At 35.5% G+C, this 16,242-nt stretch overlaps 1 protein-coding gene across 1 annotated transcript in view; it reads left to right on the forward strand.

The window, feature by feature from the left end:
• Positions 1 to 16,242, forward strand: part of LOC150082161 (uncharacterized) — a 184,577-nt gene that overhangs the window by 100,883 nt on the left and 67,452 nt on the right. Inside the window, exons 9-10 of the mRNA XM_090380441.1 lie at positions 4,522 to 4,674; positions 10,129 to 10,209. Coding sequence (XP_090236567.1) covers positions 4,522 to 4,674; positions 10,129 to 10,209 — 234 coding nt within the window. The remainder of the gene's footprint in view (positions 1 to 4,521; positions 4,675 to 10,128; positions 10,210 to 16,242) is intronic.

Consider the following 16,242-nt stretch of genomic DNA (forward strand, 5'->3'; position numbering starts at 1 on the left):
AATTACAGACCAGTTAGTTTAACTTCTGTTCCGGGTAAAATAATGGAGTCACTGGTTAAAGATGCATTGCAGGATCATCTAGACAAGACTGCAGCAATAATTCAGACACAGCATGGGTTTGTTAAGGGAAAGTCTTGTCTGACAAATTTGATTGGTTATTATGATATGGTCACGAAGGAACTGGATGCAAAAAATAATTTTGATATCATATACTTGGATTTCAGGAAAGCTTTTGACACTGTTGCGCATGGAAGACTACTGTACAAATTGGAGCAGACTGGTATTAAGGGTAAGTTGCTACAATGGATAAAAGGATGGTTAAGTGGGAGAAGACAGAGGGTGGTAATCAATGGGTGCTGCTCTTCGTGGACTAATGTTATTAGTGGAGTCCCACAGGATTCGGTGTTAGGTCCACTGTTGTTTTGTGTATTTATCAATGATATTGATGAAGGTATATCAGGCTTAATGTCGAAGTTCGCAGATGACACAAAGGTTGGCAGGGTTGTTAATGACAGTCATGGCAGTGTGCTACTGCAACAGGATCTAGATAATTTGGGCAGATGGGCTAAGAAGTGGCAACTGAAGTTTAACCTTGACAAATGCAAAGTACTGCATATGGGTAGAAGTAACCCCAGAGAAACGTACCAACTGTGTGGTACTACACTTAAGGTGGTAGAAAATGAAAAAGACCTGGGTGTAATTGTGCAGTCAGATATGAAGTTTTCTGAGCAATGCAGACAGGCTGCCAGGGCAGGTCATGGGGTTTTGTCAATGATATATAGGAATTTTGCTAGCAGGGAAAAGGAGGTGATTATCCCTCTGTATAAGGCAATGGTCAGGCCACGCCTTGAGTACTGCGTACAGGAGGCCTCATTTTAGGAAGGATGTAGATTTACTTGAGCGTGTACAGAGAAGAGCAACACGATTGGTGAGGGGAATGAAGGGATCCTCTTACCAAGAGAGGCTTAAGTTCTGCAAATTGCAGTGGCTGGAGACTAGGCACCTGCGCGGTGATCTGATTGAGGTCTATAAGGCCTTGAATGGGTTGAGCACACTGAATTCTGATGGGATCCTTCCACTTGTTCAGATTACGAACCTACGGGGACATAAGTTCAAATTAAGAAAGGACAGATGTAGAATAGATGTGCGGAAATTTGCCTTTAGCCAGCGGGTGGTTAATTGCTGGAACAAACTTCCATCTGTCGTTGTGGAAGTTGATAGGTTAAATAAATTTAAGGAGGAACTGGACAGGCATTTGGAAGGAATGGTGTGATTTTTTGTTTTTTTTTTTTTTTTTGGCTGATGCTGCATAAGCTCCTACACTTGCTTTCTTGCATCACGTGCCACTACTACTACTACTACTACTACCATTTGCACTGCTCAGAAAACTTCATATCTGCCTGCACAATTACTCCCAGGTCCTTTTCATTCTCTACCACTGTCAGTGTGGTACCACTGAGTTGATACATTACTCTGGGATTACTGCTTCCCGTATGTAGTACTTTACATTTGTCAATGTAAAACTTCATTTGCCACCTCTCAGCCCATCTGTTCAACTTTTCTAGATCCTGCTTCAGCACTTTACTGTTATTATTGTCATTAACAACCCTGCCAAGCTTCATATCGTCTGCAAACTTGGACACTAAGCCTGATATACCATCATCAATATCATTTATAAATAGAGAAACAAAAAGGAACCCAACACTGAACCCTGAGGGACTCCACTAATAACATTAGTCCACAAAGAGCAGTGTCCATTGATTACCACTCTCTGTCTTAGCATTAGCATTAGTAGAGGCATTTGATGCAAAAAAGCAAGCTTATGCAGCATCAGCCAAAAAAAAATAAATAAATAAATAAATAAAAAATAACCACTTCCACTTCACCCCTCTGTTTGTTCGAAATACCTGTCCAGCTGAGCCTTAAACTTATTTAGGCTATCAACTTGCACGACAAGGGATGGAAGTCTGTTCCACCAACCAACCACCCGCTGGCTCTGGCTAAAGGCAAATTTCCTCACGTCTATCCTACATCTGTCCTTCCTCAATTTGAATTTATGCCCTCTCAGGTGATTATTCTGAGCAAGAGGAAGAATCCCATCAGCATTGAGCATGCTCAAACCATTCAAGGCTTTATACACCTCTATCAGATCACCTCGCTGGTGCCTAGTCTCCAGACACTGTAATTTGCAAAACTTAAGCCTTTCTTCGTAAGAGCACCCCTTTGTTCCATTCACTAATCTTGTTGCCCTTCTCTGTACTCGTTCCAGCATCTCTACATCCTTCTTGAAATGAGGCCTCCAGACCTGTATACAGTACTCTAGGTGTGGCCTGACCATTGCCTTATACAAGGGAATAATCACCTCCTTATCCCAGCACTTATATTTTTATATAAGTTGTAAAAAAAATAAATTTTTTTTACAACTACATAAGCATAATAGCATCTTTCCTTAATATTAATGCATTTGTTACTTTAAGCTTGAAATTTATACTATTGTACTGTAATTTATTCATGGTTTGGGAAATGTTTGTTAGTGTTCAGAATTCTGAACACTAACAAACATGAAAAATTAAACCCACATAGGTTTTTGTAGAAACTTATAAAATATAAAAATTTGCATCCATACAAACTAGGCTTATAGTAATATATTCAGTATATCATAAACAAGAAAAATTATACCCATATGTTGTTTGGCTTCTTCTCAAGTGCAATAATTGTTACTAAACTGATGTGTAGAAACTCACCTTATTTAGTATTTACTGTGATTTAATTTATGAAAATCTTGTTTCCTAATTAAAAGGAAGGTTGTTCTGTACTATATTATTCATTTATATACAGGCAGTTCTCGCTTTACGAGTTCAAGGGTTTACAAGTTTTTTTTTCCCAAGTATCAAGTATCAACAAAATCGAAAATATGAACATTAATTGCAAAAAATGAATGTTACACATTCATTTTTTGCAATTAATGTTCGTATCGTTAAAATATTGTAATGTGAACCCAATAACACATTGTTTTTTGGTAATTCGTTTCAAGATCTCGGAAGTTGAAATTTTTGCTGTATCACTAAGCTATTTATCTCTCTAAAATATCATTTTTAAGGTCACGCTCGTGACCTTAAAGTGATATAAAAAGTCATGAGCGTGGTTTGTAATTTGTATTAGCTACCAATGTAAATCATTAAAATGCGCTACACTTTCATCATTATCATATGTTCCGTTATAAGAATCAATTTTAAACGCCTTTGTGATATTTTTCTAAAGCACCTTTCTGGAGGTCACGACCATAAATCAATAAAAACAATTTGCACTTTCCGGTTTATTGAGCTCTGTTACTGCAAGCAATTATAAATGGGTAGTAAACTCGATCTTCTTGCATTTGCGAAAATACCGATAGCTGGAATTGTGTGGTTTTTTACGTATGGTGAAATATGTTTCCCCTTTACTGAAATTTTCAATCGTATAAAAAACATAAATAAATTTTAAGAATCTTCTCTTCATTCCTTTTTTTTTTAAGCTTTGTAAACTTGTTACTCCACACGAATCGTGTTAGTTACAATTTTTTTGTGTGCCGTTAAAAAATAGCGTCTCCGTAGCCAGGTGGGCCGGAGCAGCAGTGCGTAGCACATGCTTCTTGATTAGACCAGGGTTCGAGCCCCTGACCACCAAATACAGAGGATGCAGAAAGGTCAGGGAATGACCACCGCATATCCACGGAACAATATGGCCTTAGTTGCTAATGCTCCTAAAAACCAAATAACAACAACTGTTAAAAAATGCTTATGCATGCAATCGTAAAAGAGAAGATTATCTTGGAAACAAATACCTCTTGAAGCATTTCTGAAGAAGATGACTCCTTGTGCAACAAACCAACGAGTGCCGAGCCAATAATGAGTGATTAATGAGTGTGCATTAGCCGATGATGAAGAATAAACATTCTTTAACATTTTTAAAGCGTAAATAATTTCTCTACTATTATAATTTGCTTGATTTTACAGGCTACGTTTTCATTTCTTTCGATAAATCAATCATTGTTTAAACATAAACTAATTAGCTAACTAATTTCATTGTTGAAAACGTAACCCCTATTTTTAACCTTATGTCTATGGGAAATAAATTCCCGCTTTAAGAGTGCGCGCTAGGAACGAATTAACTCATAAAGTCGAGAATTACCTGTATATGTCATTTATTCATTTATATATATATTACCCCCCCCTTCCCCCAACACTGAGAGTTTTAAATTTCATTAGTTTGAAATGGCAGCATGTTTAACAGGGCTAGAATATAATTCGTGGCTAAACTTCAAAAAACTGTGAAGGAAGACTACCCAGTAGCTTTCATCTGTCTCATAACAACATTGTTATGAGATGAGTATTAATTTTTTGCAATTATTACTAAATTATTACTAATAAAAATATTGTTTTTATTAAAATATACAGATTCATTTTATTCATCATCAAAATGAAAAGTTTATATAAAATATTTACATAATTTAATATTTATGATTTTATATATCTGTTTCAGGTTGTCACATTAGTTGTTTATACATTTTTCTTGGCTACTCTAATGGGAAGACAGTATCTTGATCCCAGTCAAGGTTATCCAGGATATGAAGTTGACTTATACATTCCAATATTTAACTTTCTTCAGTTTTTTTTCTATATGGGATGGTTAAAGGTATGCTGTAGTTGTGTAATGACTTTAGAACTAACATGGCACATGTGCCAAGTAGTCTAGATTTAAATACAGAGTTATATATATATATATATATATATATATATATATAGACTTCAGTAAGTAGTAGTAGTAGTAGTAGTGGCATGTGATGCAAGAAAGCAAGTGTATGAGCTTATGCAGCATCAGCCAAAAAAAACAAAAAATCACACCATTCCCTCCAAATGCCTGTCCAGTTCCTCCTTAAATTTATTTAACCTATCAACTTCCACAACGACAGATGGAAGTTTGTTCCAGCAATTAATCACCTCCTGCCATACTGAACACATTCCATTCAGTATTTCCCTTTGTTTTCAAACAGAAAATAAAAGGGTCTCCAAAGCTATCTCAAGACTAAGAAGTCACCGAATTCTAGGGACATTTCTCTATTTGTTCTTCAAGCTCCAGAGCTAACTCATTTTTTGTCCCTTTTTTACACTCTCTTATATAACTGGTATCTGTTATTTTTGCTTCTGCATGGAAATTTCTTCATATCCAAACAATTCCCCAAACTGGAGCAAATAAAATAAATAAATTTCTGCTTATTCTTGATATGGTCAAGGACAATAATTCATTCTTTTAGGTTTCATCTTGGTGCTCTTAGAGAAATCAATGGAGAACTTCATCAAACATTAACTATTATGACATCTTAACGTTCTATCTGATTGATGATTGCTAGTATAGATCCTCAGTGTAAAAGCACTTTTTATATATTGGCTTATGTTACTTATCTTTGGAAAAATTCCATATAATTATTTTTAGAAACACAGTTAGTTTCTCTTGATATTTTTAAGACTTTTGGTGGTGTTTGGTACAAAGGTCTTTGAAGCCAGCATCCATATTAACATATTTAACCCCAGGGGGCTCACATCTGGTGAGTATGGGATTGGCACACCCAGGGTCCTGAGCTGGATATCATCATTCTTCTCTTTCTTGGTGATTCCCTTCTACCTCTCTCTCTCTCTTAGGGTAACTCGGCAATTTTTTTTTCGCTGGTGCAGCATAAGCCTATGGCTTCCTTGCACCATACAGCTAATAATAATAATAATAATAATCTGCCTTCCATTTTTTTTCTGTTTGATAGCTAGCTTTCTCCCTGACTCATTGTTTGTTGTAGGAGTGGCACTCTTTCCTCTAATTTCCTAACTAATTCTGGATTTCTCCACTATTCTGTTTTCTCACCTTTTCTTTTCCTCCTGCATATCAATAATCTTCTTCCATTGACTGGAAATCCAGTGCATAACTTTGACAGTGATAGTATGCTGTATTCCACTTTCCAGTCTAGAAACCGTTTTGCTTAAACAGCTACAAATTCTTGAATAGTTGTTACTATTTACTTAAATGTTGATCTCCAGGTAATTCTCCCATGGAGAGAAGAAAACTTAGTTAATGCAATCCTTCTAAAACCATGTCTTATTTCTTGCAAAAAAAAAAAGTTTTTCTCTATCTATCACTCTCAATGTTACTTCTAGCAGCTAAATACTCTGTAGAAATCACAAATCCACACTCCCATAGAATATTTTTTCTACATGCCTCCAAAACCTCTCTTAAACTCTCATACCCTATCCAAAAGAGGACAACCAAGTTAGTTAATGATTCTTCCTTCACAAACTCACTTCCTGTCACAGAGATATTCAATTTCTTTTGCAGGCCTTTTCTGTAGATATTTCCACAGACACTGTTCTTCTGAACTAGCATCTGGAAGAAGTGGAATTGAACATGATAACTTAAAAGAACAGTTCCTGCATTAACATCTACAGTTCTTTCTTCCAAACCAGACTAAATATGGGTCAGCAAATCAAAATCTATTCATAGTTCAACTTTAGACTTCCTGAACCAACTTTTTTCTTATTTACCTCTTCTACTTTTCTTCTTTGGAGCAACTTTCCTTCATATTCAGTATGGTGTGTATAATGTATTTAGGAAGGATAGGAAAGATAAAGGAGTGGTGGGTCATGCTTCTTATCAAAAGCAGCCTGAGCGTGACAAAAGCTTTCCCAAATTCAGACATTTCGCATGCTAGTATAGAAACTGTATGGTGTGAGATAGTTGAAAGCAAAGGTATGATGAGAGTGGGAGTAATCTACAGGCCAAGTGATTGTGAAGATTATGATGAGAGCCTCTACATGCAAATGGAATGGACAAGTAATCATGAATGTCTTATCATGGGTGATTTCAATTTGCCTCTAATTGATGGAGCAAATGGGAAGAAAACTCCACATGGGGGACAAAATTTTTAAATCAACTAGATGATTGCTATTTGTATCAACATGTCAGGGAAAGTACTAGGGAAAAGAATACTCTAGACCTCATCATCACCCATGAACCAGATGACATAATAGGGCTGACAGTACAGGAACCAGTAGCAGGAAGTGATCACGGAGTTCTACGGTGGACAATGAAGAGAAAGATAGCAGTAGTTAAATGGGTTATAATTTCAGGAAAGGAAATTACGATGCCTTAAGGTGCTACATGGCCTCTATTAACTGGGTAGATATCTCACAGAGAATGAATACAATTGAATTATGGTATACGTTTAAAACATTAATCACAGAAGCCTTGAATGCTTATATATCATTAAAAAAATACTCCACGAGGAGGATTCCAAGTTGGATGAATAATAAAGTTGCCAGATTGCTGGGGGAAAAAAAGATGGCATGCGAAAGTTACAGAGCAATAAAAAGTACTGAAGCCTATAACAGCTACAAATTGATCTGTAATAATGCCACTGAAAAGGTTAGGCTGTCAAATGCAGATTATGAGAAATCACTGGAAAAGAGGGGAGGGGGGGATAAGGAATTCTTCACATATATAAATGCAAAGAAGAGAAGGACAAACCAGATCAGATTCTTATGTAATGGACGTGGGATAATGTATGATGGACGTGGGATAGTATTAGATACCCCAGCTGATGTTGCAGATGAACTTAACAGTTACTTTGCATCGATATTTACAGAAAAAAACCCTTTGCGTCAATGAGAGGTTATGGGAGTGAAGTTGAAAAAAAATGTAATTAATGATGTTGAAATTTCAAATGTTTATTTAATGAAAAAACTTTCGAGCCTACAGGCCAGTAAGGCACCTGGAGTTGATGGCATTTACCCTTTAATCTTAAGTGAGGTGGCAAGTGAGTGCATTGAACCATTGAGACTAATTATGAGAGCATTACTTGACTCAGGAGCAATTCTGTTGGATTGGAAAAATGCCAATGTATCTCCAATACATAATGGCAGTTCTTAGAGTGAAGTGGGAAATTACTGGTCAGTTAGTTTAACTTCAGTAGTAGGGAAAATCATGGAGACTATGATCAAGGGTGGAATTCAGGATCACTTAGATAGAAATGGAATTCTAAAGGATACTCAGCATGGTTTCATAAAGGGAAAATCATGTTTAACTAATCTGGTTAGATATTTTGACAGGGTCACTCAAGAGCTGGAGATAGGGAATAATTTCGACGTTGTTTATTTGGATTTCAGCAAGGCATTTGACACAGTCCCACATGAGCGGTTACTTTATAAGCAGGAACAGGTTGGAATCACAGGGAAAATCCTTAAATGGATAGCTGGATGGCTTCAGGACAGGAGGCAAAAGGTTGTGATAAATGGCTATTCCTCAGATTGGGTTGATGTAAGAAGTGGAGTCCCCCAAGGATCAGTATTAGGACCACTGTTGTTTTTGATTTTCATAAATGATATCGATGAAGGGATAGAGAGTGTGATGTCTAAATTTGCAGATGATGTAAAGATTGGTAGAGTAGACTAAATTTGCATATGATGTAATGATTGGCACCAAGCAGAGCTTCTTCAGAATGACTTAGATAGACTTCAGGGATGGCCAGAAAAATGGCAGCTATGCTTTAATCCAGCAAAGTGTAAGGTATTGCACCTGGGGAACAGTAACCCTAAAATAACTTATACACTTGGCTGAGTTGAACTAACACTGGTAGTGGAGGAAAGGGACTTGGTATTACGATATGGTCAGATATGGAGTTCTCTGAGCATTGTGGACTGGTTGCAAGGAGGGCCCATGGTGTCCTATCGATGATTTATCAAACAATTGCTAGGAGAGATAAGGACGTCATAATCCTATTATATAAGGTTATTGTTAGACCACACTTGGAATACTGTGTTCAAGTATAGAGACCGCACCTAAAGAAAGACATTGTGCTTCTTGAAAGGTTCCAAAGATGGGTAACTCGGCTGGTGAGATTGGCAAAAGGGCATCCATATGAGGAAAGACTTCGAATATGTGGGTTGCAGAGCTTGGAAACTAAGCATCTTAGAGGAAACTTGATTGAGGTGTTTAAGGCTCTGAGAGGAATAAGAAAAATGAATAAGGACAAAATTTTCTTGGTTTTAAATGATTCTAGAACAAGGGGCCATAATTTCAAGTTATGGGGAGAGTTGTTTAGACTGGATAGTAGGAAGTTTTATTTTAGCCACGGAATTATAAATTACTGGAATAAGTTACCTACATGGGTGATAGAGGCTGACAGTTTGGGGAAATTCAAAGGTCAGCTGGATAATTACCTAAGGGAGGGGAGGAAATGCATAGGTTGTCCATTTTCTTTTCTCTTATTAATTATTATTATTTTTTAAAAATTTTCTTCTCATTATTATTATTTTCTTCTGATTTTCTTCTTATTATTATTATTTTCTTCTGATTTTTTTTAAAATTTTCTTCTCATTATTATTATTTTCTTCTGATTTTCTTCTTATTATTATTATTTTCTTCTGATTTTTTTAAAAATTTTCTTCTCATTTTTAAAAAATTTTCTTCTTATTATTATTAATTTGTTTTTATTCTATAATTTTATTTTTGTTATTTTATTTTATTTATTTTTTGTTATTTTTTTATTTTATTATTATTTTTTTAATTTTTTTTGGGTGGTGCAGCATAAGCTTCCTAATACATATTAGTATTAGTAATGTGGCCATTACTAATACTAATATGTATTCTCTGATAATTGCAATTCACAAGAATTCAAATCCATTGTAAACGTATTTTCTATATGCTCAACCTTCAATTTTACATATGTTCGTAGAGTACCAATAATTTTCGTGTTTTGGATCACCAGCTTTGAATCATCAGAAAAAATACCACCACTCTCCAGAGAAGTGCTGCTTATTTTAAAATAAATTAATGCATAGGATCTTGTTGATAACTGACTTATAATAATAAGTCAATAATAAACTTTAGTTTATTTTCATAGATTTAGAATAGTGAGTAGGAATGGGGGACATATATACAATTATTCTAAGATCAGTGGACAAATATGCAATTTTAAAATTCAGTTTACTATCTGATTACGTTCCTACATCCTTCATTTGAAATTATTCAAAAATTGGCTAAATACATTTATTTTATACAAATTTAAATTTCTGCATTGCATTATATTCTACAAATTTTATTGTCTAGGTGGCTGAAACACTTGTGAATCCTTTTGGTGAAGATGATGACGATTTTGAAGTCAACTGGGTGATTGACAGAGATATTCAGGTAATATCTGGATATTTTCTTAAATATAAGTATTTAAGTTTATTTCATTATAACTTATCCATTCTCTGATAACTCATTAAGGAAATACTGAAAAGACAGTCTTAGTTATATTTTAACCTTTATATATGTTTAGCTTCAGTCATGTCTCTAAACTCAGGGGCTCATGTCTGGTGAGTATGGGCTTGGCACACCCAGGTCCTGAGTTGGATATCACCTTTCTTGGTGATTCCCTTCTACTTTTGACTCTCTCTCTCTCAGGGTTATTTTTTTTTGGCTGGTGCAGCATAAGCCTTAGGCTTTCTTGCACCATATGGCTAATAATAATAATAAAACTCCAACATCCTAAATTAAGCTACACTGCCTATTCACTTGAGACATTTTGGCTGTATAGACCTACTGTTTTTAAGATAATTATGAATAGCACCTAAAAAAAAAAATTTAGCTTTTTTGAAAGAATCCAAAGGCAGGTGCCATTCAAGAAATAAAACCATTGACACACTTTGCATATCACAATAAATAATTTTTAATAAATGAGCATCACATTCCAATCCCTTTCCAGGTTCTTATTATGCATGTGAATAAGAACCCATTACAGGGTTTGTAACATGATGCTTGTTTATCATTGTGTACAGTGTGCACGAATAGTTCATTTCTTGATGGATAACACCCATGAAGAAAGCATCTCATTTAAAGATATGATTAAAATAGGCAACCTATTTAGATTTAGTGAAATCTGCAAAAGAGCACCTTTATGAGAAAAGACTTCAAATATGAGCTACAGAGCTTGGCAACCAGCCACCTTAGAGGGAATCTGATTGAGGTCTTTGAGGCTCTGAGAGGGGATAGTAAAATGAACGAATGCAAAATTTTTACTGTTATAAATGATTCCAGCGCTCAAGGCCATAAATTCAAATTTCAGGGAAAGATATTTAGACTGGATTGTATGAAGTTTTCTTTTAACCAGGAAGTTGTTAATTGTTGGAATAAGTTACCTCCCTGGGTGAATGAAGCTGACAGCTTGGGGAAATTCAAAAGTCAGCTGGATAGTTACGATCATTAACAATCTTTCCAGTATTAAATTGCAGCTTGTATATATGCTTAAATAATTAACTTTAAATTGAATATAATTTTTTTTTTTTGCTTCACTATAAACAAGGCACTCTTTACTATTGTATAATATAACTCACACCTGTTATTATTTACTTATCTACCCAAAATACTACCTTTCTAGACTAGAATTCTAGAATTAAACTTTTTAAGCAATTGTATTTTTATGTATATTTTTGTCTCTGTGTAAAGATATATTGTACTCCCCCCACTTTATATTCTCCTGTGAACATAAAGTAGGTTAGTGAAAAATTTATTGCATTGTTTATCAACAATCCATTCTTCCTCTTATTAAGCTTTATAACCCATGTAACTATCAGGATTGGGGTCAGCCTACTCAAGACAGTCTGGATAATTTAAATTAGCATTGCTTTTGATGTCAAACTAGAACATTGGTATTGCGCAGAGTTCATTGCCCAACACTCTTAGTTTATAGTATGGAATACTGAAATCAGCAAGTAACTTCTCTGTGATAAAGTGAGAATTGAACAGTGAAGAGATCCAAGGTTTCGCTTGTGATCATTAGCAGTAGCATTAGTTATGCAAGTTGCATGGAGAATAAAGCAGAATAATATAAATATATTTGTCTTTTTTGTTGGATGCAACTTGCTTAGTTTAGAGCAATGTTGCATTATGGGGCCAGTTACTATTGTGGATAAAGGGACGGTAAAGAGATAGGAGACAAAGAGTGGTTATAAAATGGCCTCCAGAATGGATTAATGTGGAATACCACAGGGGTCACTGTTGGGTCCCCTTACTGTTTTTAATATTTACTAATGATATTTATGTAGTTATTTCAAGTTAATGTTTAAATTAGAACATTTTTATGATACAGAGATGGGCACAGTGGTTAATGACAATAAACAGGGTATGCTACTTCAAAAAGATCCATATAAACCAGTGGTTTCCAACCTTTTTTGACTCGCCAACCACTTTCAAGATAATATTTTTTTTATCACAAACCCCTTTCAATGTAAATTTTTTTTATCGCGAACCCCTTTCAACGTAATATTTTTAAAGCAAACCACTAAGCCTATATTCTCTGAAATCATATAATATTTCTGAATTTTTATTACAAAATATTTCCAGTACTACCTTTTTATAAGTGACATAGCATAATAATAATTTTTATTATTAAGTATCATTTATACTTTGTAAAGCAGTTATTAATCAGTTCAAACTAGATTTCGAACAGGTTAAGAGTAGAAAACTTGCTTCTTGTCCAATGGTAGTCGACCATTCTGGTTTCTTGCCAAAACTGTTGGCTGCAATTTTTGCCCATCTCTGTTCCCACTCCTGTCAAAACCAGGTGGTTCTGTTGCTATATCAGCCACAAATAAAGCTGGCCTGTTGGCATCCTATTTTTCTTCCAACTCATGTATTGATGATCTTGGTAAATCACTTCAAACCATTCCCAGTACACGCCATTCAATGCCTCATGTGGTCTTCATTTAAAAGGATGTCAAAAGGATTTTGATGAATCTGATGCTAAGAAAGCTCCAGGTCCTGATGGTATTTCTCCACTTGTTCTCAAATCCTGAGCTCCTGAACTTACTTCTGTTCTTTGCCGCCTTTTTTCTCTTTTTTATTCCAAATGTGTTTTTCCTTTTGCTTGGAAATTTTCTCATATCCAGCCAGTTCCTAAAAAGGGTGACAAATCCCTCCCATACAATTATCGTCCCATTGCAGTTACTTCTACTTTTTCTAAAGTAATGGAGAAATCAATTAACCATCAACCATAATCTTAAACTATCTAGAAACATTCCGTCTGGTCAACGATCACCAGTATGGATTCCATCAGTGTCGATCCACTGGTGATATTCTGGCTTATGTTACCTGTTTATGGACAAATTCAATGGAAAAGTTGGGTGCAACACAAGCAGTTGCTTTTGACATCTCTAAGGCTTTCATTCATGTTTGGCATAAAGGTCTTCTAAATAAGCTTCCATCCTATGGTTTGCCAGCTGTTTTTTTTTTGTAATTGAGTATCCAGTTTTATCTCTAAGCGCTCACTGGTTTATGGTAGATGGCTCTCTGTCTTCTAACTTCTTCACTAATGCTGGTGTTTCCCAAGATTCAGTTCTTTTTCCCACTCTTTTCCTCTTGTATATTAATGACTTTCTTCCATTGACCGGAAATCCTATCCATAGTTTTACTGACAATAGCACATTATATTCCACCTTCCAGTTCGAGAAACCTTGCCCTGCTCAAACTGCATTAACTTCTCGAATATCCACTACCATTTCCTTAAATGCTGATCTCCAGTGGGGCAAAGATAACTTAATTTCAATCCTTCTAAAACTCAGTCCTGTCTTATATCTCGCAAAAAGGGTTCTTCTGCTCCTATGTTTATCTTTGATGACGCTCTGATTTCTAAGCAAGATCTTGGGATTTACCCTGACTTCTAATCTCTCCTGGCATAAAGCACATTACAAATATTGCTTCCTCTGCATCTAAAAAACTTGGTTTTCTTTTTCTCTTGGCATTACTTTTCTTCCAAACTGTTGTTGACTCTGTATAAATCGCAAATCCGCCCTGCCATGGAATATTGTTCTCGCTTCTGGGGCGGTGCCCCCAAAACCTCTCTGAGGCTTCTAGATTCCATTCAAAAGAGGGCAATTAGGTTAATTAATATCTCACCTCTATAACAAAAAAAAAAAAAAAAATGATAAGGACTGAAACCAACTAACTCAGCGATGGAGTGAAAAAAGCCCATTAAAATTCCTCGCATCATTGACGGATTCGAACCCATGCCTTTTCCACCTGGTGGGGGGGCAGATGGTGATGATACCATTGTGCTACCGCACAATAGTCTCATCTCTAATAGAGTCTCTCCATTCTCTGTCTCATAGACCTTTGTATAGATACTTCCACGGGCACTGTTCTTCTGAATTGGCTTCTATAATTCCCGCTCTCTCTTTCAGAGCAATCCGAAGAAGAAAAGTTGAATCCAATTTTCTACTTCCTCATTTATTCATTTAATTTCCATTTTCTGGAAGAACCTTCCTTCTTATGTATTTCCTGAAAATTACAATCAACAGAAGTTCAAGTCTAATGTCAACAAGTATCTTCTTTCATTTTTCAACCTTCAATCCATCATGGTACTAAGTACTATAGGTTCTAAAAAAAAAGAAAAAAAAAGTGACTGTACATTACAATGAGAATGGTCCTTGAAAATCAAAAAAAAAATTAGTATTTAAAACATAAATACTAATATTCCTTTAACATGATGTACTGTAAGATAGTAAACTAATTATAAGGAATTGTGGGAGATGCAGTTTCTTTCTTTGGCAATTTTTTAACTTTTTATTTAATTTGATTTTACTTTATTGTTTATTATTAGTTATATTTTGTAGTTTACAATAATATACCTATGTAAATCTAAGCAGACACCATTATAGAATTTTTAGTGCGAACCCCCTGGATTACTTTCGTGAACCCCCTGGGGGTTTGCGAACCACCGGATGGGAACCGTTGATATAAATTAAGGACTGAAAAATGGCAACTGAACTTTAACATTGATAAATGCAAGCTATATTGCATATGGATAGCAGTAATCCCAGAATAACATGCCATTTGAATAGCACCAAACTGATGATAGTTGATAACAAAAAATACTTAGATATAATTGTATACAATCTGACATGAAATTCTCTGAGAAGTATAAACAGGCTGTTTATACTTCTCAGTATATCACTGAAAAAACCCTTAACCAAGGGTTTTTTCAATGATATATAGGAGCTTTGATTATCCCAGATTATTTTAATATATAGTAGTATTAGCCAAATAGTGCAAGGAAGCCACAGGCTTTTGATGCACTGGCTAAAAAAAAAAAGGAAAAAAGATAAACAATCAGATTACTTACTTCCCTCCTCAGGATGGTAACTATCCAGTTGAATCGGAATGTCTTATAATGAGGGATTTTAACTTCCCAGATATTGACTGGAACTTGTGGGTTGGGCACTCACACACTAGTCAGACTTTTGTGGATTTATTGGATGATTGTTTTCTGCAGCAGCATGTTCGAGAGGCAACCAGAGAAAGTAATACTCTTGATCTGGTTATCAGCAGTGATCCTTCATGTATTAGGAATTTGCAGATAAAAGAACCACTAGGTGGCAGTGATCACAGTGTACTGACGTGGGATTTACTTAAAGATTTAATTACCATTAGGGGTAAAGGAAAGGGTTTTTGCTTCCGTAAAGGCGAGTACAGTGGTCTCCGACAGTTTTTAAATTCTGTACAGTGGGATCAACTGACGATGTTACCAACAGTAAATTCTAAGTGGGAAGCATTCAAGGAATTAATCGTGGAAGCTACTAAAAGTTTCTTACCTATTAAGAAATATTGTTCAAGGTTTAGGCCTAAATGGTTGTCAAATGAACTAATGAGACTCGTAACAGAGAAGAAAAATGCATGGGATGCATATAAATTATCAAGCGACTCAGAAGCCTATGGCAGATATAAGTTAATCTGTAATCAGGTCACAAAGGAGGTTCGGCAGGCGAAAGCAGATTACGAGAAATCCTTGGCAAAAGATGCTAAGAAAAACAGCAAGGATTTCTTTACTTATATAAACTCTAAAAGGAAGGGGATGAATCTGATTGGTCCACTTGACATCGATGGTTCGACTGTTGATGATCCTGCTCAGATAGCAAACAAACTGAATGAGTATTTTGTCTCTACATTCACACGTGAGGAATTATTAAGGTTTGAAAATGGCAGAAGGTTATCAAATTGTAGCAAGATACTTAATGATTTTGTAATAACTGAGAGCAAAGTGGAAGAGAAATTGTTGAAGTTAAATGAAAGAAAAGCACCTGGGGTGGATGGGATCTATCCAGTTATATTAAAGGAGGCGGCAAAGCAACTAAGCAAACCCTTAGCCATAATTATGAGAGCATCCTTGGACTCAGGGGAGGTTCC

The sequence above is a fragment of the Mastigoproctus giganteus genome, chromosome 8 (assembly GCF_048544385.1).
Source record: "Mastigoproctus giganteus isolate SK-2022 chromosome 8, ASM4854438v1, whole genome shotgun sequence".
In the NCBI taxonomy this organism is placed as follows: domain Eukaryota; kingdom Metazoa; phylum Arthropoda; class Arachnida; order Uropygi; family Thelyphonidae; genus Mastigoproctus; species Mastigoproctus giganteus.